Here is a 27,063-nt window from a genome sequence, read left to right on the forward strand (position 1 = left end):
CCCCCCAGGTGCCACCACGGAGTCCCTGCAGGTTCAGCAGGCACCCTACCTTTGTCTGACTTGAATGACCATAAGCTTGTGGACAAGGTTCGTTCCTTGATCCTTGCCTTCATCCCCACCTCTAAAACAACACTGGACACAGGGTACAATGCGGGGGGTGGGGGTCACACTCTTCTGTTGCTATTCTTTCTCTATATTGTGCAAAGTTCCAGTTCTGGGCTGGGAGGGAGGGGGTTAGGGACTTGAGGTATTAAGGATTATTAGGCTGTGGGGCCAACTGCCCTGCTCCTCGTCCATGGTAAGAGGGAAATGGAAGGGCTGGTTGTTTCCTTCTCCTTTCACTACTCCCAGATTCCACTTGAACAATCCCAGTTCACAAGGCCCCCATCCCTGCCTCAGCCTTCAGGAGTCTAAAGCTGCTAGGAAAAAGGGCTATTCTGAGTCAGGCGGTTGGGGGCCTGAAATGCCTGGATGCCCTTCTTTGCCTCACCCCTATTTCAGTGTTTGTCACTGGCAAGCATCCTATCCTCACCCTGGAGGTTAACTCCCCCATTCGGGGCAGTCTCTGGCCTCCTCCTCCTCCCCCTCCCCCCCAAAGCGGCCATTGTTCTGGTCAGCATTTGGGGCGGGGTGGACAGAAGGGAGAAGACCTTGGGGCAGGAGTCCTGAACTGTAGGAGGCCAGGGGAGTGAGGGCAGGCCGTCATATCTCTCCTCTATCTCACCCTCCCCACAGCCAACTGGCTCCCTGCCCCTGCCCCCGCCCCTTGACATCCCAGACTCCCTGGCTATTTAAACAGAGATGGGTGCCCCCATCAGCACACTGTCCTTTGGCCACCGGACATCATGCCTCCCAAGAAGGATGTTCCCGTGAAGAAACCAGCAGGACCCTCTATCCCCAAGCCTGCTGCCAAGCCAGCAGCAGGGGCCCCTCCAGCCAAGACCAAGGCTGAGCCAGTGCCAGCACCAGTGCCAGCTGTCCTTCCAACCCCTGGGAAAACCCAGGAGCCCCCCATCGATCTCTCCAAAGTGGTGGTGAGTCCCTGGAAAATGAGAAAAGAGTTTGGAGGGGGTGGTACAAGGGTGGGATACAGCCTAGGGGACTAGGGGTATCTAGAAGGTAGGGAATCGGTAAGCACTGGATAACAGTGGCGCTTTCTCTTAGTACCCCATTTGGAAGCATCCAGGCTCATGACTCTGCTGTTGTCTTTGTTGTCACGTGTGTGTATGTACACACCCACACCCCCCCACCTTCTCACCGACCCTCCTGCTGGAGGCAGGGTCTGTAAGATGGGGAACATCTGGGTTCTGAGGACAGTTTCAAGGTGAAGGGAGGGAGCTGCTGCCTGTGCCTGGCTGACTATTCAACACTAAAGGCCACAGCTCTGAACCCCAGGAGGAAAGGCTGAAGAGGACAGACTTGTTAGACAATCACAGCTGGGGGCCAGGGGTAAATTTAGCTTTTGTTCAGCCCCCAGTTATGTGAGGGATGCAGGGCTCAGGGCAGTAGAGGGAGGGGAACAGGTGGCATGGGATTAACCCCGTTCCCTGGAAACCCTCCCCCCAATAATTCCTCCTCTTGGGATTCTCCCAAGGTCTGGAGCTGGGAATGGGACTGAGGTGGCTGGGCTCCCAGCCTGGTCCCTTTGGGCCCCTCCCCAGAAGTGGCTGCCAGTTGGTCGGGAGGAGTGTTGGAGAGGAATTGAATGAGCCCTGTCATCTCTCCTCACCTGCTCTTTTCTTCCACAGATCGAGTTTAACAAGGACCAGCTGGAGGGTGAGGCGAAGCCCCTGAGCCCACTGTCCATCCCAAGTCCCTCTTCAGATCCTCCTTCTATTCCCCTAACTCCATTCCTGACCTTGAAAACTCCCACACTAGTACTCTTTGTGTTCCCCGTTCTGCTCAGCTCAAGCACATAGTTTCTGAATCTCCTTTCTCCTGGTGGTGATGGGACCCCTTGTCAACACTGACCCCTCCTTATACTTCAGAGTTCAAGGAGGCCTTCGAGCTGTTTGACCGAGTAGGGGATGGAAAGATCCAGTACAGCCAGTGTGGGGATGTGATGAGGGCCCTGGGCCAGAACCCTACCAACGCCGAGGTGCTCAAGGTCCTGGGGAACCCCAAGAGTGATGGTGAGGGGACCTCTGGGACGATGCGGGTTTTCAGTTTGGTGGTGGAACCGAGGAATGTTGGTAAGGTGACAAAAAATGCTGAGGTGGGTCCCAGGACTTTAGAAACTGTCAGACGCAGGGGCAGAAAAGCACCGTGAATGTTGAAGGGATAAAACCCTTCATGGTGGGTATGGGAGCTGGGTCCTGGGTGACACTACAGTGACCTCTCCTTCACTTCTCTGATCTCCAGAGCTGAAGTCCCGGCGTGTGGACTTTGAGACTTTCCTGCCCATGCTCCAGGCAGTGGCCAAGAGCCGGGACCAAGGCACATACCAGGACTACCTGGAGGGGCTTCGGGTGTTTGACAAAGAGGCGAATGGCAAAGTCATGGGAGCAGAGCTCAGACATGTCCTCACCACCCTGGGTGAGGCAGGCACCAGAACTCCTGTGGGGCTGAGAGAAGGGGGTGAACTAAGGAGAAGCTTGGCTAAGTAGGCAGAGCCAGGGAGGGATTACTTTCCTGCAGATCATGGGCAGGAGACTGAGAAGGTCAGAGCCTTGGGGACAGTCTGAAGGTCTTACTCCTGTGGAGGCTAAAGTGTGTGGGCTGCAGATGCCTCCCAAAGGGCAGAGGAAAGGGGATGAGGTGGGAGATTTGAGTTTCGGTTTTGGAAGAGATGGTCGTACTCTATGATATGGTATGTCTCTTAATCCTCTGGAATTCAGTTTCCTTATCTGTCAAAACTTTCACCGGGTGTAACTGAGGTGAAACGGAAAGCAAGATTCAGGGACACGTTCAAGGCATGCTCATTACAGGGAGAGGATTCTCTTGGGGGACTGTTGCTGTGGGCAAGTCTCCAGGGTGGAAGAAGAGGAGGTACCACTCAGAAGAAAGAGGCCTAGGTTGATGAGGGAGGGAAGGCAGGGGCTAAAACGCCGTGTCTGGGGCTCAGGAGAGAAGATGACTGAAGAGGAGGTGGAGGCAGTTCTGGCAGGACATGAGGACAGCAACGGCTGCATCAACTATGAAGGTGAGGGGCCAGAGGAGCAGAAGGGACAGGGGAAGCGGGGAGGCAGGAAGTTCGAGGTATGTGGGTGAGGCATCCTGGGACCCATATTATCTAAAGTCAGGTGGATTATCATCAGGCCAGCTTCTGCAGCCCCTCTTGCCTCCTCTCTCTGCAGCCTTCCTGAAGCACATCCTAAGCGTCTGAGCTCCACAGGTAGGGCCCTCCCACTTCGCCTTGAGAGGCAAGCCTCCTTCCCTTCCCTCAGCCAGGGTGCAAAAGCAGGGAAGTACGTCTGCATGTCCTGCTGCGCGAGAGCGCCAGGATTTGGCAACTTTCATCTTTTTCCACAGGTGCAGTGGGGTCGGATACTTCCCCCCTCCCGCCCCCGCAGGCGAAAGCAAGTTCCTGCCACCAGGAGGCTATTGTTTCAAAATAAAGAGACGGTTCCTCCCTTGGTCTCCGACTCTTGCTTTCTTTATAGGTGGGGGAGGGAAGGAAGGAAAGGGAGGGCTCTCTTCTCCCCCCACCCCTCCCCAATCCGACAACCTCTGACTTTCTTGCTTCTCGGAGGAGCAGATTCCTCGCGCCCCACTCCACCCTCCTCTGCAGTTTCTGTGCCCCAGTTAGGGCTGCTCAGGAGAAACGAACAGCAGTGGGTCCCGCCCACCTCATTACTAATATAGCAGCGTCATCTGCATAAACCCGGGCCAGGATTCCTATTGGCTGGGTCGGCTGGGGGTGACGTAATTGGGACGTACTAAGACTAGGGTTGGGCCCGGAACCGGAGCCATTACTGCAGGAAAAGGTCCCGCAGAGCTGAGCAGTCAAGATGGTGGGGCCCAGCGCTGGGAAGATGAGCGGGATTTGGGGCGAGAGGCGGGAAGCCGGGGATAGGGGGCGGGGAGAAGGCAAAAGGTAGGGGGTAAAGGAACCTGAGGGCCTTAAAGGTTGGAGGTGGGGTTGGAGTGTCGGGGATCCTGTCCTGCTGGGAAGCGGGTCCCCAGCATGGAACGGGAGTTTGTGGTTCAGAGTTCTTGGGACGGGGATAGAAGCTTGGGGGATTGGAGTTAAGATGCTGACCGCTCCCCTCTTCTCTGAGCAGTGTGACTTCACCGAGGACCAGACCGCAGGTAGGTAATCTGACCCCTATTGAGGTCATGCTTAGGGAGAAGGACACTCCCTCTAGCACCCTCCAGCCACCTGTCTTCTCTTCAGCACCCCCAGGGGAGTACTTCGTGGATTCCCTTCTCCCTCCTTCTGGATCTTCCATTTTCTTTTCTCACTCTTTCTTCCTCCCTTCCCTTGTACTCTAGATCTGAGCCCCAAGCACTGGGTGAGTTTTAGGTGGTGTGGGCATGTGAAACAACTTGGTCACTAATGCCTGTTGTGTGTGGGGCTTGGGGACTGTGTATTAAGCTGCCTGTGCTCCCCTGTTCCTTAGTTAGCTACTTCTGCCTCTTTTCTCCTCCTGTGATAACTTTCCCCCTCCCCCAGCTTGGAATCGTGAACGCTGTAGACAGTAGTGACCTGTTACTTTGTGAAAATGGAACAGGGGAGTTTGCTGAGGATACTTCTTTGTAGCTGTACTCTCTGAAAGGTCTCTGTACTGGAGGGGTGGGAAGTGGCAGGCTGGGATGACCCCAGTCCCAGGCTGCTGCTCCCACTTCCTTATAAGGACAGGGCCCAGACAGGGCGGTGGCAAATCCCTGCCCTGAGTAGTGAGGTGAGGAGGCTGGGCAGGCTGCTGCAGGCGGAGGGTATGTAAATGGCTGGTACCTCTGCCAAGGGGAGGAAGGCCGGGTATTTATGTGGGACACCTGAGTCGGAGGAAGGGACGCTGGATCACTTAGAGGGTTTGGGTGCACAGCGGTATAAATATCTGGTTTCCTCAGCATGATCAAAGTGGAATGGGCCGCAGGGGCTGTAAGGGAGGGTTTGGGTCAACCCCCACGTGCCCAGTGCTGATGTTTATCTGAATCCTCAGAGTTCAAGGAGGCCTTCCAGCTGTTTGACCGAACAGGGGATGGCAAGATCCTGTACAGCCAGTGTGGGGACGTGATGAGGGCCCTGGGCCAGAACCCCACCAACGCCGAGGTGCTCAAGGTCCTGGGGAACCCCAAGAGTGATGGTGAGGGTCCTTAAGAATAACTCTGCAGTGTGGTAGTGGGTCTGCAGTCCTTAGCTGATGGCTTCGCTTTGTCTTCTTAGGCCCTGAACTCAAGCAGCTCTTGTCTAGCAAATCCCAGATAAGATTTCTCCTGCCTTGAGTGGGAACCACATAATCCCCAGTCCTGAGGATGCATGTGACTTTGCTTCCACCTCCTTTATGGCAGAGATGAACGTGAAGGTGCTGGACTTCGAGCACTTCCTGCCCATGCTGCAGACTGTGGCCAAGAACAAGGACCAGGGCACCTACGAGGACTACGTTGAAGGCCTTCGGGTGTTTGACAAGGAAGGGAACGGCACGGTCATGGGTGCTGAGATCCGGCATGTTCTCGTCACACTGGGTAAGGCTCTGCCCTTCCTTCTTGAGCTGAGGTGCCACCTGACAGACCTCACGTGTCACCCAATTCCAGAACGCTCACTCTTTCTTCCCCTCTGCAGGTGAGAAGATGACAGAGGAAGAAGTAGAGATGCTGGTGGCGGGGCATGAGGACAGCAATGGTTGTATCAACTATGAAGGTGAGGGACTAACTGGGGTCTCACGGAGGAAGCAGCCATACAGGGCAGGTCAAGTGCAGCATTTGGGGCTTTCCCTGTCCCTGGATTCAGGCTCCAAAAAGTGCCAACAGGCAAGGGGCAGGGCCCAGCCCAGCCCAGCCCAGGAGTGGGAGGCCAGGGGGGTATGACAGGAAAGGAAGGGCTTATGTGGCATGAAGGGTGGGAAAGGGATGGGAAGTAAAATAAATGGATGTCTAATCCCTCGCCGCCTGACCCCTTCACCCCATGTCTGTGTCTTGTCTTCACCATTAATGTCTCTTCCTTCCTGCAGCGTTTGTGAGGCATATCCTGTCGGGGTGACGGGCCCATGGGGCGGGTACGGCTCCTCCCAGCCCCTCTTCTCTAGTTGACCTCCCCAGTGTTTTTCTTCCCAGCCTTTGCTCTCTAGCCCCTGCCCTTCCCCTACTACCATCTGACTTCCTCCTGGCATGTGTCTGCATGGAGCTGACTGGGGAGGGGAGGGGTTCCTCAAAGAGGAAGACAGCCTGGGGGTGTGGTACCTCCTTCTCTCCTAGAATGGGCTGAGGTTTTGCTTCTTAGGGCGCTGGTGTCTGGGAACTCACACCAGCCTATCCCAGTCTTGCTTCATGGTCATCCTTTAGCCCGGGAGCACGGGCAGCTGGCAGCGGGGGGTGGGTTGCCTGTCCCACTGTGCTACTGTAGCTGAAGTCTCTTTCCCGTCCTTCTGCTGGGCAGCTCGGAGGTACCCTAACCCAAAACTCTGTCTTCTCCTCCCGCCAATGGCTGACAGTAGCTGTAGGTGTAGTTGAGAACTCTTCTGCCTCTGCTGTGTTCTTGCTGCTCAGGGTGGGGTGGGGAAATAACAGCTGGTGGGAGGGGAACTGGGGGCTGAGAGGACTGGTCAGACTCAAGGTGGCCCCTCTGCAAACTGACCCCAAGGTTGGTTGCTGTGGGCACATTCCTTCTTAGGCTACCTTTGTGGTCTTGTGGTCTCCTGGCCCCTGGTGGACCCCTCCCCTTGGCCCTGCTCCCTGGATCACCCCCTCTCCTTTCCACAGAGCTCGTCCGCATGGTGCTGAATGGCTGAGGACGTTCCCAGTGTGCACGGAAACCACGCCTTCCCTGTGGGAGACTGTGTATGTAGCCCCGGAGGCCTCCTAGGTGCTCTTGTCACAGTAGTTTTCCCAGATTGTCTCTCTTGGATGATGTTTGCCTTCAGCATTCACCAAATAAACTTGCTCTCTGCCCTACATGCGGTTCTGCTTTCCTTCCTGAGCAGGGTGAAGGGGAGGACAGTCTGGGGTCAATGGACCAGAGGCTGGGGAAAGCCGGCCGGCAAAGGGCCTCTAGGAACCATCTTTGCCTGATTTAAGAAATGCTGGCCTTAGTTATTGATGCTACAAAGGCTACCCCTTGGGGATTAGGAAAGCCATAAATCCCTGTAGCACCAACGCTGGCCACCCTTGTGCCATCCCATATGGTGCTGAGTCCTCTCCTAGCCCTCCCCAGCACTGAAGGCCTTTTGTCGGGGAGCCCGGGGAGTGTTTATTGGCACGAAAGCCAGGCCATATTAGCACTGCCTGAGCCTGTCTCACTTCAGCAGGGCTAGGGGCCAACAGTAACAAGTAGCTGAGATGCCTGCCTTCTCCCCGCCTAATAAGGGAAGATATGAAGCCACCACTTCTGAAAGGATAAATAGACAAAATCTCTGGGATGTGAGGATGTCCTTCCAAGTCTTAAATGGCTATTTTGAGGGCAGGTGAGAGAGAGCCTCTGCCCAGGCCCTGCACCAGTCGTACAGTCTGGACAGCTGTGCTGCCCTTGGCCTGTTTGGGAGAGAGGCCCAGTGTCTCTGCAGCCCCACCGATCGCCACTGCGAAAGACTCCAGGAGTGCTGCGCACAGCCTGATTCCCCACCCCACCCCGCCCCGCCTAACAGCCACAGGTAAGAGAACACAGAAGGCATCCACAGATGGAACTGAAAGCAAATTAATTTATAAAAAAAAAAAAAAAAGAAAAAAAGAAAAAGAAGAAGAAAGAAAAAAGAGAAAATTTACAGAAAACTTTTGAACAGAAGAAAGGTGCCAAGACGCAGAGGAAGAGAAATATGGGGACACGAGGAACACAAGGCCTGGTGGGAGGAACCAGGAAGAACTGGTGGAGAGCCTGGAGTTACTTTCGCCTTCACACCAAGGACGAAGAGCGGGGAGCTGGTACTGGGGGCACTGGGATCCGGGGAGCAGAGCTGAGCCATAAGCTGCGAGCAGGGGGTCGGCCCTACCCTAGGTCGGGCACCCCCTCCCCGGCTGCTGCCCCAAATCCCAAGGAATCCCTAGCTACTGCCAGCCACAGCGCTGATGGTCTTGGTGGGAGAGGGAAGAGGTGAGCGGGGTGCCCCACCCAGCCCTAAGAAGGAGGTGCTTAAGTGCTTTTGACAATTCCACGTTTTTAGGACTTCCCATCCTCTTAGAGCCCCTCTCCACATCTTCTGGGAGCCCGCTCGCTGACAGAGCCCAGGCAGGAGGCAGCATAGCCCCGAGCGCCCTTTCTTCCTCTACTGCCTGCCACAGGAACCCCCAAAATGTGTCCCCACCAAATACACATACGCTGACATCAACTACGCAGGAGACTTTAAAACACAAAGCTGACATTCAGAGGGAAAGGGGCCATTGGCTGAGCTGGGGTGGCCTAAAACAGCAACACCGAGGAAGCAGCAGGAGAGATTAGTGGGAATAAACTGGGGGTGGGGTGGCCAAGGGGGTTCGGGAGCTGCCTCAGTCACTAACGAGAGGCCGGAGGAGACAGGTATCTGCACCCTGTTCTATCCCCAGAGCTCTCCCCAGAACCTAAATTCCCCTTTCCTAAAACTCACTTCCCTCCTCAAAATATGTAAAAGTTGGATTTTTTCCACTGGGTGGAGGGAGCTCCAATGTGGCTTTTTTAAAATCTCTACTTCCTTTTAAAGAGCTTCACTTTTTTTCAATCCATAAAAAATGCAATAGTTTTGAGGGGATGTACCCTTAGAAGTGGTTAATTAGAGCCTTGTATAAACACTTCCCCCAGCCCTTCCTTTGAGGGCAGCATCCCCATCCTATCTTCTCTCCCAGACATTAGAAACATCTTTTCAACAGAAGTCCTTGAATAATCCAATATAAAAGTGCATGCCTCTGACAGGCATGGTGGGGGCTTTGGAGGGGCAGGAGGAGCTTTCCTTACGTAGTGATGAACTCTCCAGGCTGGGGAAGGGTCCCAGTGGTGGGGAGAGGGCTGTTCCTGGAACCTTGATATCCATGGGGGGTGAGGGAGAGAGATGTCTGGCTGGCTCCTCACTGTGTGGGTGGCACAGGGGTGACTGTGCCTGGACTCGGGGCCGTGGGGTCTGGAGGCAGGGGGGTGCCTGGGTCTGTGGAGAGAAGGGAGCTGCATCAGCTGGGGTGAGCAGGAGAGAGGGCTCCAGACCCAGGCCACCAGACAAACAACCGGGCATGGCATGCAATGGACAGGAGGTGAAAGAGTACCCACGGTGTACAACTTCCTTTCCCCGACACCCTTTCCCACCATACGCTGGGAAAACTGGGATACCCCAAATCATCCTTCTGCCCCCAAGGGAACTCTCTACATGGGGCACTTGAACGTGACGGGAACAAGCAAAGGGAACGCCAATCATCATGCAGACAAGTAGCCGTTTTTCCAGTTTACAACGGAGATGCTCTGTGCCACAGGACTCCTCCATGACCCACCAGTGAAAGGCCCCAGCGTCATCCCAGGGGTGGCAGCTGCCAGGCTGGGGAATGGTGGAGGACAGCCAGAGAGGCCCTTCCCTCCTGTGTTCTAATTTTACCAGAGCGTTCAAAAAGGGATTGTGGAAGCTCTAGTACCTGAGCCCACCCCCCCCTGCCCTCCAGCCCTCCACGTGGACCCCTCTCCCTCACCCTTCTCCCCTCCAGGACCCTTCTCACCTGGCAGTGGGCTGGCACTGGGCAGGAGGTTGCCCTGAACAGCTGCCACAATGGCAGGGCTCTGGGCTGCGGCGGATCCGAGCCCCGGCCCAAGAGGCAAAGAAGATGGCATGGTGGTGGTCGCCGGCAGGTTAGGATGTAGAGGGTTCGCCATGGACACAGGCAGGTTAGGGGGGGGGAGAGTGGCCGGGGCGAACGGGAGATGGTGGTGATGCCCATGCAGGTTAGGAGGAGGGGGGAGGTTAATACTGATGGAGTCGGCTAGGCTACCAAATGGGATGATGGATGGAGCAGGGGGGGGAGGCGGCATGCCAAAAGGCAAACCCAAAGGAGCATTACCCGCCACGCCTGGGTGCCCGCTGCCTGGCACTGCCCCTGGCATCATTGAGGGAGGAGTTTGTTGGTTGGGGAACGGTGAGGGGCCTGGGAATGAAAAGGAGAGATCGAGAAGATTAGAAGCATACAATCTCACTTGCCAACTCACTTTCACAGCGAGGATAACCTCGTCACTCCTAGGTGCCACCTTCCTTTTTCCTGATACTAGAATAAGTGGTAAAGCCTTGGAACAAAATTCCCAAAGTCTGGGACTGGGGAGGGATCCCTGCTGGCTTAGGGATATAACCAAGGTCAATCTATAGAAATCGAGGCTGAGCCTCATCTCCAGTCCTATCCCATATCCCCTCTGAGGGGAACTGGCACGGTCACCCGGATCCCTCCAGTCAGCGAGAGCTTCAGAACCCATCACTCACCGTGGGGTCCAGGGGGGGGTACCCCTGGTGGGACTGCCCCAGGCTGGGGGGCTCCAGCTGTTTGCTGCTGCTGTGGCACTGCAGTTGACCCTGCCTGCCCAATCTGTTCAGAGGGGCCCAAGCTTCCGGGAGGGGCCCCACTGCCCGCAGAGGCAGGGGCCATGGAGGCTGGAGCCAGAGCCAGGCCGTGGACAGCGGGTGGCCCAGCAGCGCCCGCAGGTGGGACAGGCTGGGAGCCCGGGGGCAGGGCTTGCGGGGGCGGCTGCTGCTGTTGGTGCATTTGCTGGAAGTGCTGCTGCCGGGCCCTCATCTCCGCGTACTTCAGCTGCTCCATGTGGAAGGCTTGTCTGTCGGCCAGGAGCTGCTGCCTCTGATACTCCAGCTGCCAGAGCCAACGAAGAACGGTTACTCGGGTTCAGGAGACCCCAGAGGCGAACGCCTTGTCCCCTGCTTTGTCTTCTGACAAACCCAGACTCTCGTTCTGCCAGTTCCCCACGCCAAATCTCACCCTTGTGCTTGGCTTCCTCCGTGCTCCCCCGCCCTCCCCTCTCCAATTCCCCCCACCAGGTCTTCTGGCTGCCCGCTGGCTTCTCACTGCAGTGGACTTAATCTGGTGGCAGCCCTTGCTCATTTCAGCTCCAAAGCTTTGAATCTGTCGTTACTTTAATCTGGAAAACCCCTCCAGTTCCTCTTGTCAAATCATGTACTTTTCTTCCTTCAAAACTGGAGAAAAACTCACCACTCTTAGGAAGCCATCCCAGATCAAATCCCTAGCCTCTGAGCTTCAGCCTCTATTTCGTTCTCTCTCAGGACTTTTATACTTAATTGGAGACCTCTTAATTTGCATTTGTCAGATACCTGAAGCATTAACTGGTTTTGATGTCTCCATATTGTATGTTTGATATCTTCAATTGGGGAGATCAGGGTCAGAGTCCCTGTCTTCTAGTTCTTTTATATCTTCTCAAAATCAAAATGATTCAACACCTTGTCCATCCCATTCCCTTTCCAAGTTCACCTCCTGGATCTGAAGCCCTTACCCTCTCATCACGCCTTAAACCTGTTCAATCACTCAACAAATCTCTATTGAGAGTCTACTATGGGCCAAGCACCCTTCAAGGACCTGGAGATGCAGTAGTCAAAGAACCGACTAGAACGTGACCCTGGAGCTGACCTTCTGTGGGACCTCGGTCTCCAGGCTGCACCTGTGGATTGCTTATCCCCAGCTGCCTGGGCTGACTCCGGCTCCGGCCTGGGCTAGCCCGCTCTGCTGTGTTGCCCTGTTGGCCTCAGGCTCTCTGCACTGCTGCTCCCTCCATCCTAAACTGGGGCCCAGCCCAGTGTCAAGGTGGGACCCCACCAACACCCAGGGGACACAACTCACTGCTTCTCGCTCCCGGTCCATGATCGTCTCTAGCTCCTCAAAGTGCCGGAGTTTGATTTCCAACTTTTTCATCTGGGTCTCCACCAGCAGGGCCACCAGAGATTTGATCTTCCTCTCCTCAACGGCAGCCAAGTGCTAAGGAAGGAGGGGTGGGGCGGCCCGTCAGTGGGAGGACCCAGCTGAAGACGTTCCGGGACCGAGAAGGGTAGCATGGAGGCTGCCAGGTTTCAAGAAAGAACTTGCTGTGGTCACAACCCAGAAAGCAGCACAGGCTTGACCGATATTTTTAAAAGAACATGAAGAGAGAGAGAGAGTGGCAAAGGATAAGACAAGGTCAAATAATTAGAGGGTGAAAACAGGCCCAGTGGAAAGGCTTAAAAAAGCTTAGAGAAGAGATGACCGAGTCTCCCTCTCACGATCAAAAGGGAAAGGAAACAGGCCAGCGTCGTTTAAGGATGACAAGAAAGGATTTCTTCCAGGTGACGTGAGATGAGGGAAGGGGAACCTCCTCCCCTGGGTCTCTGGTCCTCACCTTGGCCTTCACGGCAGCGGCAGCCAGGGCAGCGGCCGCAGCGGTGGAGAGGTTGCCCTCGCCGATGTCACGCTCCACCTTCGTCTTCCTTTCCCCCTCCGACTCCACCACTTCCTTCAGCACTTCCTCCTGCCCTTCCTTGGGCTCCTTCTCCTTCTCAGGATCAACTGGGCCAGGAAAAGGGTCTTGAGCCCTACAGCCTCGCTTCCTTCCTGGACCCCAACCACCATGCTCGAGGCTCACCTATCGGGTCCCCGTCACTCTTCTCTGACTCCTTCTCGCTGTCGCCGTCTTTGCCTTTCTCATCATCCTTCTTGGGCGCCTCGCTGGTCTTCTCCTTTGCTTCTTCCTCTATAGCCCCAACTCCTTCTCGTGGTTCCTGGAGTCCCAGGAAAGGGGGGAGCATCAGGGCGCTGGTTCGCACACAGAGGGCCCAGACCAGGAACTGAGTTTACGCCTCTTACTTGGGAGGTCCAGCCCAGCCTGCCTGAGCTGAACGGAGCCGGCTCCCCCCACCGCGGTCCACGCCTGTCCCCTCTGCCCTCCCAGCCTGTGTGGGTCCCGCTATACCTTGGGCTCCTTCTTCTCCTCTGTGGCCTGGCCCTCCGCCCGCGCCTCGTCAGTCCCGCTCTCCTCTGGGCCCGGGGGAGAGGAAACGGGAAATGTCTGACACAGTCTGTCTACAACGCTCTTCCAACAGCCCCTTCTCCTAGCCAAGATCTTACTGGGAGGACCAGTGGGGAGCCACGGTACCTAAGGTAAAGCCCTGGGAAAAACAAAAGCCCCACCAATTCTCCCCATTCGTCTTGTGCTCTGAGGCCAAGTGGACGCAGGGATGGTGTGGGGAGGCCAGGTGGCTCAGGCTCTTGGTAAAAAGGGAGGAGTCCGGGAACGTGCCAGGTCTTACCAATCCGCTCAGGCTCATCAGAGGTGGTTCCTGCAATGCCACTGCTTTCCAGACCAAAGGCTGGGTCTGCTTTGCCTGTCACTTTGGCTGCTTCTTCCACTTTCCGAACGTGGGCCTCCACCAAGGCTGTGGGTACCTCTTCCTTCATTTTGGAGAACTCTTCTGTAAGACCCAGAGAGGGTGAGGCTGGGAGCGGGCGGTAGGCAGTTCTGGCTCTCCCTGTGAGAGCTTCCTCACAAGCCCAGCTCTTCATCTACACCTTCATGGAGCTGGACAGGTGCCTGGGCTGATGCCAGCAGCAGACAAGGCCAGGAAGGCAGCCAAACTTGAGGGGGTTTCACGGCCTGAGTACCCAGCCCTTCAAACGCAAACCGAGAGGGCCAGGACCCCTCCGCATTACCTAGGGCTGACTTCGCAGCAGCGGAGGCCACGCGAGGGTCGACGACAGAGGCCAGGAAGGCCACGGTGCTCATCACAGGGTTGCCGGACTGGCTGAAGGGGATGGGCTGGTAGGCCAGGGGGCCCAGGGAGGCCTCTGAGTCCTCCAGGTACGGGTCTTCAATGGGAAGCCGAAGAAAATGCAAGATGCATTCGTCCTGTGTGCGGCTTCCCACGTGCTCCGATACTTTGTTCCAGTCATCTTTGTACATTTCCAGTGCCTGGTGGTGGTGGAGACACAACCTCACTTAGCCACTTTCCTTGAAGGTCAACACCCCCATCCCACTAAACGGAGCTGCTTCAAAGCTCTCTGGGTTGTGGTATTTGTGTACTCTGCTGGATCCAAGGGGGATCTGCAAGTAGCACTAAGAAAGGACAAGGGGTTAACGAAATGGTCCCAGTCCCTGGCCTGGAGCTGGTCCTTGGGGCAGGTGCAGTGGGCGCCAGGAAGGAGAGAGGCTGGGGCAAGATCATGCTCTCCCCACTCACGAGTGCAGCCGGCCCCCTGGCCACTTCCGTTTTCATAGGGCTCCCCTTCCCTTGCCCTACTTACCTCCAGGAGTAGCAGGGTCTCCTGTTCTGTCCACTCTCGAGTGGCACTGGCCGCAGCTTTGCTCTGCAGGGGAAACACAGGTGGGTCAGAGGGAGGAGCCCGCAGCCTCAAGGAGCGAAGGTGCACCACGCCCAGGCAGCCCGCACCTCCGTACCTTGGAGGGGACGTTCTTCTTTGTGTACATGTCCGTGCGCAGCCCAAAGTTCTGCATGTCTGTCGGTTTCTCCTTGCCTTTATCAGGGAAGTTGAGCATTTGCTGGGAAGCAGAGGTCTGCTATTTGTGGAGGGGAAAGAAAGAGGTGAGTCCGAGTGACTGCCAGGAGCCAGGGGCAGACAGAGAGACAGGACAGACAGAAGGAGCTTCCTTCCCACAGCCAGGGACACCCCTGGGCGGGACTTCCTCCCTCACTGCTGTAGCTCCTCTGCTCTCATGGCTCTTCTTCCCGGGCAGGGGCCCCCCAATAAAGGGGCAAATAAGAAGCCCAGCGGGGTCTACACCCCACCTACCAGCTCTGGCTTGCCCTTAGCCGTCTCTGGCACCAAGTCATCCAGCTCTTTGCCCTTTCGCCCAGCCTTGGTATCAGCATCAACCTGGCGGCCCTGGGGGACAGAGCTTGGCGTCATGGAGGCTGGGCAGGAAAAGACCAGGCCGAGGCCCTGGAGGCCTCAAGAGCAAATGCCGGGCAGCTCGCAAGCTTGGGGGGCACTCATGCCACTGTTCCGTACTCCCTTAATGATTGTTTAGATCTGTAGTTGGCATGATATCCACTTGTATTCACATGGATCTTTACAGGTTCTCTTAGGATTTAGGAGCTGAACAAGTAGGCTCTAACCCTACACGTGTGACCTTGGGCAAGCCACGTAACTTTTCTCTTCTTAATTTTTGTGATGTATGAAATGGAAGTGGAAAAAAAATGGAAGTGACAAAAATTATGAAGCAAAAATGAAAAAATGTTGGAAACGTGACAAAGTTAAAAAATTTCATGCAACTTAATTTTAAGCCATTTTTCTCTATCCGCTCCGTCCCCTAATTAGCCTGTCTGCTCCCCAAGGACAAGAAGCATCTCTTCTGCCTCAGCAAGTCCTCACAGTCTTGGGCACAAAGGCTGAGAGAGGGTGCTAAATACATGGGGCTGATTCCTGTGGCCCTTGGCATCCCCTGGGAAAGGAAGAAGCCTCAAAACACTCCTGAACCATTACCCTAAAAAACCAGAAAAAGAAAAGTGCGAAGAAGCCCCGTTTTGCCCAATCCCACCCTGTCCCCACAGCCCCTCGCCCTACCTGCGGGGTCTTGGGCTGCAGAGGCACCAGCCCAGACGGTGTGTCAGCCAAGACGTGGAAGTGCGAGGTGGGCGGAGGCCCCATTGGTGTTGGTCGACTCTCGGCATCCACCTGGTAGTTAATAAGACCCCACTGTTCTAGGAAGGCATGGACTCTGTGAGGAGAGAGGCAGAGACACGGTCACACACGGGGAGGAGGGCTGGGGTGGAGCTGGGGCACCCTCTTCTCCACTCCTCCCACTCCCTGGGAAATACCGCCTCCTCCCAGCACCTATATGCCAGTGACACCCACGTCCACATCCACAGCGGGAGCCTCTCTCCATACCCACCCAGCTACTAAACATCTCCCCTTGCATTATCTCGCTGGGTAGGCTCCTTCACTACGGACGCGCCCCTCCTCCATTCCTCCGCACTTCCGAGAGCGCCCCTGCCATTCCCTAAGTCACCCGTACCCGAACCTGAACTTCGCCTTTCTCTAGAGATGTTCTTTCCTGCTCGTCCCCTATGCTCCTTGCCGGCCTCTCTACATCAGCCAAGAGACATCTGTGGGCATTCATCCTCAGGCACCCGCTGCCCCTCAGCTGCACCCACCTCATGATGGCACAGACATCACCCGCCAGGTTCCTGCGGCAGGCAGTGGACGTGAGATACTCTTGGGGGTTCAGCCGGTAAGTGTCGATCATGAAGTTTCGATAGGCCAGGTAGCTTAGAAAAGAGAGAGATGAACGATGAGAGGGCTGAAGGGTAGGTAAAACGATAAGAGAGCTAAGGACTCCTCCTGTGTGACAGACAGAGAAGAACACTGCAGCTGACTCAATACACACTGCGGGTCACTGTGTGCTAGACACGAGGGGTTCAAACCTTTGATGGGGTTTTTAGTTAAATGAGTTATCTCCTTAGCTGTACTTGGGGATGTTTCATCCAACGTTTTTTGGCTGTGCCACTCGGCTTGCAGGATCTCAGTTCTCTGACCAGGGATTGAACCCAGGCCACCGCAATGAAAGCCTGGAATCCTAACCACTAGGCCACCAGGGAACTCCCTCAATCCAACTTTTGAAAAGGAATCAAAAGGTAAGAGAAAGTGCCCTTAATTCCAAAGGCAGCTGTTAAAGGGAAGTCCTGATCGGTGCCTCCACCTCCTCAGCATGGCGTGGTCTTGAGAAAACGTGTGTCAAAGGTGGAAAGGTCTAAGTTCAAATCCTAGTTCTATTGTGATGGCCTTCAACTTTTTGAACCTCAGTTTCCTCATCTGTAAAATGAAGTGTCTATTGAGAATTAGAAAGGTCTGTAGAGGTTTAGAACAGTGCCGGGCACACTGTACTAGCCCCCAAAATGGTAGCTATTGTGTGGTATAGTGTAAAATTTGAGAACATGAGCCAGACTAAAGGACTCAGATCCCAGCTTTACTACTCAAGAGCTGTGTGACCTTAAGCAAGTGACTTAACACCTCTACACCTCAGTTTCCTTATCACTAAACTGAAGATAACAGGACCTACTTCTAAAGCTGACATGAATATTAAATTATTCAAGGTACGTAGGACACTTAGGATAACGCCTGGGAGATAGTAAGCTCTCAATACATGTAGGCAATTATCATTTACTATTTTACACCAAGAGTGCAAAGTGTAGAACAGTTCTAGTTCCAACTCTGCCTGCAGATCAAGTTGCACTCCTGTCATCTGTCACTACTTCCTCTGGAGAGAGTAAGGCTTTTTCACACACTGTTCTCCCCAGGAAGAGGAGGAGGAGAGAACCATACCAGGCTTCAGGGAAAGAAACATGGTGGAAGGGAAGGTGGCCCCGGAGCAGGGAGTGGGGAAGCTGAGGAGCAGCTGGGAAGCCAGCTGGTTCAGTCCTCAGGGGGCCTGGGCTCAGCACTAAGTCCCACCTGCCTCACCATATATATCCTGGAGCATCCCTAACCATGGAAAACACCAAACTGAAGCCAGGCAGATTTGGCCCGGCAGGAGGAGCCTTGAAGGAGATGAAGACTTCTGAGCCCCAAGCCCAGACTTTACAAAACACATCTCTCCATCCCTTAAATTCACAGACTTGGGTCTTAATAGTTCCTCCTCCCATTTTTTCCTATCAAAACCTACTCTAAGGGACCAATAGCAGTCAGTTATATTTTAGTCACAGCTACTACTTATGCTAGAGACATGTGCATTTTAGACAGCATGAGTAATTATGGATGGAGAGGCTCTGTAGGCACCGGAGCAGATACCTGTTTTGAGCAGAAGAGGCATATGCTTAACATGGCCCCCAGGCAAATCCTAGAGAGCAGTGGTCACAGTGCTGGGCTGAGGCTGCCTGTGGGCAGAGACCATGTCTCTGTAAGCCTAGCACAGTGCCTGGCTCATGGAAGGAGCTCAAGAAATGTTTGCCACACTGGACTGGGAGGAACAAATGGGGACACAGGAGGCAGAGCATCATGAGCTGAGATTTCCTTACATTTCTGGAGTCTTGGACTTGTTCTTGCCGTTGAAGAACTCAGGGAGAGCCCGCCGCTCTATGGCATGAACACTGCAAGACAAGAAAGGGTGCATTCGGAGGCTCTAGAGGAGAGATGAGACCCCAAAGGGAGGAAAAGCCTGGAAGATGGGGCAGCAGGAAGGAATGAGACGCTTGGGGAGAACTCTCCGCCAGGGCTGGAAGACTCTGAGACCAGGAGCTTCCCTAAAACTGAACTGTACCCCGGTCTACCTGGCTGAGGAAGAGGTAACTCATTTGGAGGCAGGAGGAGGAACAACATGTTGATCTGTGGAGCAGGAAAATGAGGATTTAGTGAGAAGGTGGAGCACCGATACCTATTATAGTCAAACCAGGCAGCATAGCTTGGGATGATGATGTGATGGGTCTGTTCGGTCACGTTGTCCTCATGCAGGTCCGGATTCTTGGTCTGCTCCCCCTTGTTCCCCGTGCTGTTCTCATCCTCATCCTGCGAGTATGGAGGCTGCTGGACTCTCAGCATTCCCATCTTGCCCCTAGCAACCCCCTGCTTCTCCTATACCCCAGGAATGTGGGCACTAAAGACGGGATGGGAATGAACAGTTCTGGGCCCCGGGACTCAAAGCGTCAGAGTTTTGAGCAACAGCTAGAAATCGGGTGGGAGAAGTCTGGGCAGTGGAAAGTTCTGGGTAGAAGGAACTTTATAATCACAAGTCAGAATCACATAGAGAGGTAGGGCCTCTCTAAACTGGCTCCACCTTGCCCGTGGTCTCCATGCTTTCATCCTCTTGTTCATCTGAAAGAGAGAGACAGCAAGATAGCAGGCTGGAGCCTCCTCAGGGGCCGCAGAACTAGTGTGCTTTCGGAAAGGCCCCGGCAGGCTAGGGGCAGGTGGCAGCCTCCCCTCCCCTCCTTTAGGCGTTGACCACCTGCCCCAAGCTCCCCATCTTACCCAGGTCAGTCATGGTGCCTCCTTTGACTGGGGCTGACTCCGAGTCCTTCTTAGTATTGACTGCCAGGGGAGAGAGTCATTTTCACAGACAGGTTCTGCCTAAATCAAGCCCTCGCCTCTCCACTGCTAACAGTTCCAGAGAGCTCACTTTCTCCAAAAGCTTGCCCCATCTGATCACAAAACGTAGCAACTTCCTCCAGTCACAATCATTCTGTGGCTTGAAACTTTCTCCCCTTCCTGCCACTTTCTCCCCTTCCCCAACCAAAAATTCATTTAACTCAACTTTTTTCTTATAAAGAAGCATCTTCTACTCTATGAACACTCATCAATCATTCTTGTCTTTGATTGGCCCTTATCTCCATTCATGTGTCTGTAAGTTCTTCATGGACTGAGACAGAGTCTGACCAAATCACTCTGTAGAGGAGTAGTTGGATCTTAAACATTTTTGAAAGCAGAGGACATTTTCCTCCACTGAATTCATACACAGCAGCTCAGGAGAAAACATAAATAGAGAGGAGAGCTGCTCTGATTGATGAGGGGGTGGAAGCCGGAACTCCTCTCTCTCAGTGGCCTCCCCTATCCTACTCCGGAAACCCACTCCTGGATGTCTATGGAATATAGACTGTAAACCAGTACTGCAGAGCAATGGTCTCCAAAATGGGGACGCAAAAGAGGGTCCACTGAAATACAGGCAAAGAATAGCAGAACCTCTCTTTATATTTTTTAATCGTATCCTCTACATTTGCCCATTTTTAGACAATGTATGTGTTTTATAACGCTCCTAAAGTAGTGGTAAATAGTACACGTGTATAATTTGTGCTCAAATATATTTTACTGACGGTGTGTAATAAAAAAGAGTTTGGAGACAGAGCACAGTCCACAACTCAGATACGGATATGAAGTTCAAGGCTTGTCTGATGAAAATGGTTTCAGTAACCAGCTAAGCTGAAGGGAAAGATCCTCTACACCTGGAGCTGGGCCTGGGAAGTCAGCCCACCCAGGGGGTTTGACACAGGAAGAGCCGGACAGGGAGCGGGGGCCCAGGAGCTTGGTCTGGCCCATACCTGTCTTGGGCAATGTCACCTCTTCCACATTGGGGACCGGTGAGGGCTCATCCATGTCCTTTGTCAGGTCTTCTTGCTCCTCTTCTCTGTGGCCACGCTTTGACTTGGTGTAAGGTGTTGAGGGACTGGGAAGGAAAGAGAGTGAAAGAGAATCTAGTCACCCCTGGACAAGGAATCCCTGGAAGGTGAGGTCCAATGGAAGGGAAGCAAGAAAGACTCCCAAAGAGACGGTGAGGTACAACATGATAAATATAATTAACACTGCCGTACGGTACACATGAAAGTTGTTAAGACAGGAAATCCTGGGAGTTCTCAGCACAAGAAAAAAAAATGTTTTTACTTATTTATTTTTCTGTTTCTTTAATTTATTATCTACATGAGACGATAGATGTTCACCAAATGTATCATGATAATCACTTCATGATGTATGTAAACCAGATCATGATACTGTATTCCTTAAACTTATACAGGGCTGTATGTCAACTACACCTCAATAAAACTGGAAGGAAATAAAAAAGCGAGAGAGAATCCTGAGGGCAGAGCTGAGCAAAGAGAAACCCATCACTACAGAGTAATGGGAAGAGGCAAAGCCCTTTCATTTGGAGATTAAGCTCTCTGTGAGTTTACTAGTGGCCGGGATCAGAAGTATCCACTGGACAGCTGAAGACCTCCTCATCCTCCCGCTCAGGCTCAGCCAGGTCAGGGCCCAGTGGTTACGGGCGGCAATTTGTCCTTCCTTCCTTCACCATGGTGTGGACAGAGCAGTAAAGGCGGGGGCGGGTTAGGGGCTGGCCTACCCTTTCTTAGCATTCTTCTTCTTAGCTTCTGGGGTCGGTGAAGGGGATGGGGAGCGCTTCCTCTTCTTATAGTTCCCCCCCTTCTTGTCCCGTCGATCCGAATCTGGGCTGTTCACCTGCAGGTTGGAGAATTGGGGCAAATGTCAGCCAACAATCTCCAGCAAAGACCTGTTCTGGGACTTGTGCTAAGGGATCAAGGAGAAAAGAAGAGCTTTCACCTCATCCGTCAGTGTCTTGGCTGAAATCTTCTTTCGGCGGGAGACAGGGTTTTTGTCATCATTTACTTCATAGTCTTCCTCATTCATCCATTCGTTGAAGGTGTCTGTGTCCAGGATCCACTTTGCATGAACCTGAAGTACAAAGGCAGACTGTCCTGGAGAGAGGCCTGGAAGCCCCAGTTCTGTCTGCGGATCCTTAACAGAGGAGCCCAAGGGCACAGGAGCCTCTGCTTCACCTCCAAAAAGTGGTCTGGCCCTGGCATTCTTCTTGGGGGAGGGGGCACAGACAAGAAAAGCTCACCTTCCTAGGTTTCTCAGGAGTCGGAGCATCTTCCACAGATGCTTCAATTTCACTGGCTGGGATCCACGTGTCGTAACTGCCACGGGAAATTGAGCATAAAGCACAAGCAATGGGATAGAGTTGTGGAAAACTAAAGTGCAAACCTTTTACCTTTCTCATTTACAAAAAGTATGGGTTGTTGGGTTATTTGTTGGTATGATTATTTTTCCAATTAATATTGGGATTCTTTTCACTATAAAGTAATAAAAATGACTATAAAATATTTCAAAAATAGAAAAGAATCACTCTAACACAAGTTCTTGTGACCCAGTAACTTTTTCTGTACAATTTTGTTTTTATATAATTGCATTGATACTAGATGTTATCGTACGTCCTACTTTTTGCAATATTTATCTACAAATCACGTGTTATCTCTATCAGTTTAAAGATTGCAAAATAGCCCACTGACTAGATATATAAATTTGCTGAAACATTTTCCCACTGTTAGATATTGAGATTATTTCTAATGTTTACTTACCAAAAATTATACTACGCTAACCATTTCACACAGAAAGCCCCAATCCTTTTAGACTAAGCCTTGTCCAATAAGTCCAAACTTCCCCCAAGACAGAGGATTCGCGTAATAGGTGGGAGGAGAACAAATTAACGTTAGACCTAAAAATAACCCTCGAAGAGTGCCTTCTCGCTTTACTAGATGTTCTAGGGCTTCTCAGTCTGGCTCTTGTACTTAAACCTGCCCCAGGAACCCATCCTCACCTGTCAGGATAGTAGCCCCAGTGCAGAAGAACCTGCTTATCCCTCTTCATGACTGGCCGTACCCATTCCTCTGGGGATAGAGACAGAGCAGAGAGAAACATAAGCTAAAGGGAGATACACACAAAATAACTCTGTACACAACTCCTGTTGCAGCAGGGGATCTGGAAATAGGAACAAAGGTGGTAAGAGGATTCAGGGCTGAAAGGAGAGAGGAGCCCAGGCACTGCATAGCTGCTAAGCAGTCCTCCACCTCCTAGTCCAAGCTGTCCACTGCAGTGACCAAGAAAACCCTGGTCTCACCTTCCTCCAGGTTCCCTGGGACAGGATACACAACATGGGAGGCATTGTTCTTATCCTCAGTGACCGTTCCCTGGATGGCACAAGGAGAAGCAGGTAAGTATGGTCCCCTCCGAATTACTCATGGATGTAAATAAACCAAAGTAAGGTTTAACCACAGATCTGCCTTCCTCATCATATTTTGCTCAGAATGGTATCGAAGTTGGTTTGCATTCTCCAAGCACACATCAGCTAAGTGGCAGAGAGAAACAGCTGGGATTGTGCAAATAATGGAGACAAATCAAAGAATTTTAAATTGCAGATAATCCTCTGAGTAGATAATCTGTCACACATGGGAAACGTACAGTCGATTTTATGTCCCTGTATGTCCCAACAACATCTGCTTGTTATTATAGAGTTCCAAAGAGCAAAGATTTCATTGATCTGAAACCAGGCAACCTCTAGCTCAGTGGAAGTAGATGCTCTTCCCCCAGGCGCATGCGGTCTCTAGGAACAGTGATCCAAATCTGCCAAGACTGGGAAATGGGAGGAACAGCGAAAGAGAGGCTCAAGGCTTTCATTCTAATACCTTTCCAAGTAGGTAGGGCTACCTCAGGGCTGCTGCTTGTACGGAAAACTTCAGAAAGAGAGTCATGGGGTTTCTAAAACCTCTCCTGACCCACCCACTCACCTGATGTCTCTTGATAATGTCTTTTAATTTCCCTAGCAGTTTGGGTTCAATTTCTGGGCACAGAAAAATGTTAGGTCGAGACAGGCAATTATTCTGTAGGGAGAAGAAATAAATGGGATGAGATTACAGGGAAGAGGTTTTGGATTCTCACCAAGGGAAGGGAGGTGGATGGAGGAGGTTCCTATTACCTGCACCAAGGATTTCTCAATGGTCATGAACATTTCCACGTTGCGGTCCATGCGTGATGGATTCTGGAAATCGTAACGCCGCCTTGTAAAGAGGCAATAATCTAGTGAGTGGTATAGCTCAAGTCTGGGGATGAGGTCAGAGTATGTGACTTTTTTAACATGGGAAATTAGGAGGCAATCGTGCCCTCAGCTTTGCCAAAATCACCTGGGATCTGGGGTTCACTGATCATAACTCCGTGAATCACTTTGTACTTAGTGCGAAAGGACAAAGAAAAGCTTGAGATGCCAACCTAAGAATCCCTTTTCCTCTACAATACACACACTGATGCACATACACATACTCACTCATTCTTGGAGACTATTTTGGCTCTGACTCCCAGCCAACCTAGCAGGTCAGGCCTACTGACCTAGCAAAGTAAGAGACTTGCAAGAATGACTAGGCTCTCCCACCCCACAAAGACCCCAGGGAATCATAAAGGGGGATTCCCTCTAAACTACATGTAAGAAGCACAGAGAGAAGAGAAGGCATCTCACCATCCCTGGTCACTCTTGAATTTGTAGGCAGCTGCAAGTATGTGGCACAGGGAGCCTCCTGCTTTGAAATCTAGGAAACATTTGATCTACAAAATTGAGAAGGGAAGAAGTATGTGAGAGTTACATCCTAAATTTTCTTATGACTTTAACAATCCTTTCACAAAATCCTATGCTGAATTGATCTCCCTCTTGAAGCTGGAATTCTTTAACACCTGTGCCATTCTATCATGAGGCCTGGAAGAGAGGAGAGAAAGAAACCAATATTCACAAAGCCCCGCCATGTGCTTTACTGGGTTACCTCGTTAACCATTACAGAAACCCTACAAGGTAGGTGTATTAATCCCATGGAGAGATGAAGAAACCAAGACTCAAAAGGTATAAATGGCTTGTCCAAGATCACAGAGACACCAAGTGGCAGAGCCAGGATTTGAACACAAGCTTGTGCAAATCCAAATCTCATATGTTTTAACCATGCCATGAGTTTCATGACTGAGCTTAGACACCGTGAGATAACCTGTTGCACAGAATATTCCTAGGACAAAGGGAATGGTAAACTGGGGACTCTGCTAAGCCAGTAACACCCCAACCAGGGAAAGGGATGGTAGGAAATAACCCAAATCTCAAAAATTACGAAATTTACAAAAACACAAAAAAAACAACTCCCTCTCGGGTTTGGAGGCTTTGCCCCCGTGCTTTTTGCACTCACCGGCAGTTTAGTGAGCGGTGCATTGCTGACATGTTTGCCAAAAACTTCTTCCTGAAATTGTAGCAACTGTACAACCAGGCTAGACAGGGACTTGTTGGTAGGTGGTTCAGCTTGTATATACTGGGGAAACAGGGAAAAGGAAAGAAAAATAGACCCCAGATCAATTATCCACCATCTCCCTTATTTCTTCCCCAGGAGCTCTGGAAGCATCTGGGGCAGAAAGAAATAGTGTCTTCTTCCCCCACGTGTCTAGTCTCTAAAAAGAAAATGGCAGAAGGAAGGCCCTAGATGCCCCTCACCAAGAAGTTGAAATTCTGCTGCCTCCAGCCTAGGTTACCAGTCTTTGGTGTTGGAGGTAAAGGCAGTCTCCTACTCTCCCTCAGCAACACCCTAAAAATGGAGTTGCAGGACCCTGATCTCTAGACAACAGCACTGAGAGTTGTAAAATTCTGAAGATTCACGGAGTTCAGGCCACAGAAGCAACATCTTCAAGGCTCTAAGCGAGACAACAGTCTACTCCTTGGGGTAACTTTGTGGAAGGTCAAGATTCCCTCGATAATACAGCCTAATAAAAAAGATGCAAGGAAGTAAGGTAGGGCAAATGGACTGAGAGAATAGTTTGTACATTCTGCTTCTGCTAGGACTGGGCACAAATGTCTTCAGAGGCCTTGCTAGATGGAAAAAAAAGACCAGCTACTACCCAGCCTGGTGGGAAATAGCAAGACATCTGTCCTTTCTGAGGAAACTGTATCGGAGACAAGCAACCCTGGGCCTTCTTAAATATTTCCATATTATGCTACCTAGCATCCTAGCCTTCTGTTCTCATTTAAAAACTGTGCCAAGAGGCTAACTTTCTCTTTACCTTTTGACCCCTTTTTCCTCAACCCTGATCACAGAGAAAAGTGCACCTTTCAGTGGGAGGTGTAAAGAGATCCCTGAAAGAAAAGGCAAATGACAGAGAGCTAAGAGCTTGAAAGCTGAACCAGGTCACAGGCTGTCAATCCCCCCAGGGCCACAGACTAAGCCCCTAGACTGATCTCCCTTCCAAAAGGTCAAAGGTAGATGCCTGGGAACCAGAGCCTCACGCTGGGGTACAGACAAGCCACAGACCCAGCACCTGTTTGTCAAGATCCTGACACCCAGAGAGACCTCCCAGGCTCATGACCAGGATCAGGGGGGCGTTCTCCTAAACCACCCATCACACTTCCGACAGGCTGCAAAGCTGGGCAGGAAGAACTGGGGAGCTGAAGGAAAGTCAGAAAGAGAACCCCTAACTGGGGGTAGTGAGAAGGAAGAAGGGCAGACCATCTCCAGAGAAAAGCCCTATGTAGAGATGCTCCTTTCAACCAGGCCTATAGACAAAGACACCACCAGGAAGAGGTCTGGTAGAAAAGACAGGTAAGGCTTGAACCCTTTGTTCACTACATTATATCTCCTGTTATGGGATGGGGGACTACGGACATAAAGTGTGTCCTAGACTCTGAACCCCAAACCCAAGGCAATGCAAGGCCAGGTGGTGAGGTGACTTCAATGTGAAGCTGAGGAATGGTTTTATAAGGGGTAGCTGCCCAGGAACTCATATACCCTGACTCCCAAAGAGGTTCTGTTGCCCCTTGTACGGAGATGGGGGACGAGCGATAGACAGGTGATCCCGGGGTGGGGGCCTTTTTCAGGCTGATGAGCAGTCGAGGGCCTGCTCTGTAGCTGTTTACCCTCCCGCTTTCATCATCTCTCTGAACACACACAAAGCACCGGGGAGGCCTCAGCCTTGCTGGTACCTGGCCCCGTGGGGAGCTCTGGCGGGCACCGTGCCGGGCACGCTGTGTGTGTGTGGGGGGGGTGTGCATTCGGCACCCCGTCCACCCCCGGCCGTCTCTCCCGGAAAAGCCCGCAAAGCGATGGCTTATGGAGGGTGGGCAGCTGGCACCGGGACCCGCCGGGCCAGCGGAGAAAAACAAGGGGCAGAGGGCGCAGCAGTGGGGGCGGGGGCTGGAATCAGAGGCTGGGGGGGGCGGTAAAAGAGGCTGGAGGAGGGGCGCGGGGCGGCGGAGGGCGCGCTGGGGCCGCTCAGGACGCCGCGGGGGAGGGGCCGCGGGCCGCGGGCCGCGGGAGGGTGGGCAGGATCCGGGGGGACCGCGGGCCCTCGGTCCCTTTGTCCCGCCCCCGGGCCCCGCGCGGCCCTGCCCGCGTACCTTTTTGTAGTTCTTGCCGAGCCAGAGCCGCACGTTGTCGAACTGGGTCACGGTGTCCGCGGCCTCGTAGTACTTCACGTTGGGGCCGCCGTCCTTCTTCCGCACCGCCATCTTCTCGGGCTCGGGCCCCGCCGCCGCCCGCCCCGCTCAGCTCCCGCCTCCTCCTCCGCCCGCCTCCCGCCGCCTCCCGCCGCCGCCGCGGCCGCCGCCTCCCGCCGCCTAGGCTGGCCCCGGCCCGCGCAGCGCCCCCTGCCGGCTGGTCGCACGCGGCGGCGGCGGAGCGCGGGGCGCTGGGCGGACCCTGGCGGCCTCCCCGGCGGCGGCGGCGGCGGCGGTGG

The 27,063-nt window shown here is 53.1% G+C and overlaps 3 protein-coding genes across 10 annotated transcripts; 2 read left to right on the top strand and 1 right to left on the bottom strand.

The window, feature by feature from the left end:
* Positions 1-21: 21 nt before the first annotated feature.
* MYL6B (myosin light chain 6B) lies at positions 22-3,577 on the top strand. 2 transcript variants are annotated; one of them, XM_060024965.1, is made up of 8 exons: positions 28-87; positions 800-1,034; positions 1,749-1,776; positions 1,989-2,132; positions 2,362-2,535; positions 3,065-3,142; positions 3,297-3,334; positions 3,472-3,577. In XM_060024965.1, the coding sequence occupies exons 1-7, from the start codon at positions 65-67 to the stop codon at positions 3,323-3,325; spliced, it is 711 nt and encodes a 236-aa protein (XP_059880948.1). In that variant the 5' UTR covers positions 28-64; the 3' UTR covers positions 3,326-3,334; positions 3,472-3,577. The 2 variants fall into 2 exon arrangements, with proteins under 2 accessions (XP_059880947.1, XP_059880948.1); XM_060024964.1 differs by lacking the exon at positions 3,297-3,334 and having other exon boundaries at positions 22-87.
* Positions 3,578-3,870: 293 nt separating this feature from the next.
* Positions 3,871-7,053, top strand: MYL6 (myosin light chain 6). Of its 2 annotated transcripts, XM_060024967.1 has the most exons (7): positions 3,871-3,953; positions 4,224-4,251; positions 5,106-5,249; positions 5,455-5,628; positions 5,726-5,803; positions 6,114-6,158; positions 6,862-7,053. In XM_060024967.1, the coding sequence occupies exons 1-6, from the start codon at positions 3,951-3,953 to the stop codon at positions 6,140-6,142; spliced, it is 456 nt and encodes a 151-aa protein (XP_059880950.1). In that variant the 5' UTR covers positions 3,871-3,950; the 3' UTR covers positions 6,143-6,158; positions 6,862-7,053. The 2 variants fall into 2 exon arrangements, with proteins under 2 accessions (XP_059880950.1, XP_059880949.1); XM_060024966.1 differs by lacking the exon at positions 6,114-6,158.
* A 723-nt stretch (positions 7,054-7,776) lies between these two features.
* Positions 7,777-26,890, bottom strand: SMARCC2 (SWI/SNF related BAF chromatin remodeling complex subunit C2). Of its 6 annotated transcripts, none has more exons than XM_060024969.1 (29): positions 26,726-26,890; positions 24,534-24,653; positions 23,828-23,913; positions 23,294-23,375; positions 23,106-23,198; positions 22,439-22,508; positions 22,139-22,208; positions 21,383-21,458; positions 21,082-21,213; positions 20,864-20,979; positions 20,067-20,191; positions 19,003-19,062; positions 18,809-18,846; positions 18,410-18,540; positions 18,054-18,125; positions 16,194-16,307; positions 15,604-15,757; positions 14,830-14,922; positions 14,477-14,593; positions 14,323-14,385; positions 13,732-13,990; positions 13,332-13,493; positions 12,995-13,059; positions 12,668-12,803; positions 12,425-12,591; positions 11,893-12,027; positions 10,512-10,893; positions 9,763-10,185; positions 7,777-9,206 (listed from the first exon to the last, which is right to left on the bottom strand). In XM_060024969.1, exons 1-29 carry the CDS (start codon positions 26,834-26,836, stop codon positions 9,130-9,132), a joined length of 3,729 nt encoding a protein of 1,242 aa, XP_059880952.1. In that variant the 5' UTR covers positions 26,837-26,890; the 3' UTR covers positions 7,777-9,129. The 6 variants fall into 6 exon arrangements, with proteins under 6 accessions (XP_059880952.1, XP_059880955.1, XP_059880951.1 ...); XM_060024972.1 differs by having other exon boundaries at positions 10,102-10,185; positions 14,477-14,596; XM_060024968.1 differs by having other exon boundaries at positions 14,477-14,596.
* Between the last annotated feature and the right edge of the window lie 173 nt (positions 26,891-27,063).

The sequence above is a fragment of the Delphinus delphis genome, chromosome 11 (assembly GCF_949987515.2).
Source record: "Delphinus delphis chromosome 11, mDelDel1.2, whole genome shotgun sequence".
NCBI classification, from domain to species: Eukaryota; Metazoa; Chordata; class Mammalia; order Artiodactyla; family Delphinidae; genus Delphinus; species Delphinus delphis.

Excerpts from the sequence above, each read along its gene's own strand:
- MYL6B (XM_060024964.1), top strand. The coding sequence starts at position 65 with ATGACCATAAGCTTGTGGACAAG. Across the intron at positions 2,536-3,064 it reads ACATGTCCTCACCACCCTGG|GAGAGAAGATGACTGAAGAG; the intron begins GTGAGGCAGGCA and ends TCTGGGGCTCAG. Across the intron at positions 3,143-3,471 it reads CGGCTGCATCAACTATGAAG|GTGCAGTGGGGTCGGATACT; the intron begins GTGAGGGGCCAG and ends CTTTTTCCACAG.
- MYL6 (XM_060024967.1), top strand. Across the intron at positions 5,250-5,454 it reads GGGGAACCCCAAGAGTGATG|AGATGAACGTGAAGGTGCTG; the intron begins GTGAGGGTCCTT and ends CCTTTATGGCAG. Across the intron at positions 5,629-5,725 it reads GCATGTTCTCGTCACACTGG|GTGAGAAGATGACAGAGGAA; the intron begins GTAAGGCTCTGC and ends TCCCCTCTGCAG.
- SMARCC2 (XM_060024968.1), bottom strand. The coding sequence starts at position 26,836 with ATGGCGGTGCGGAAGAAGGACGGCGGCCCCAACGTGAAGTACTACGAG. Across the intron at positions 20,192-20,863 it reads AAGAAGAATGCTAAGAAAGG|TCCCTCAACACCTTACACCA; the intron begins GTAGGCCAGCCC and ends TTTCCTTCCCAG. Across the intron at positions 10,894-11,892 it reads TGGACCGGGAGCGAGAAGCA|CTGGAGTATCAGAGGCAGCA; the intron begins GTGAGTTGTGTC and ends TGGCTCTGGCAG.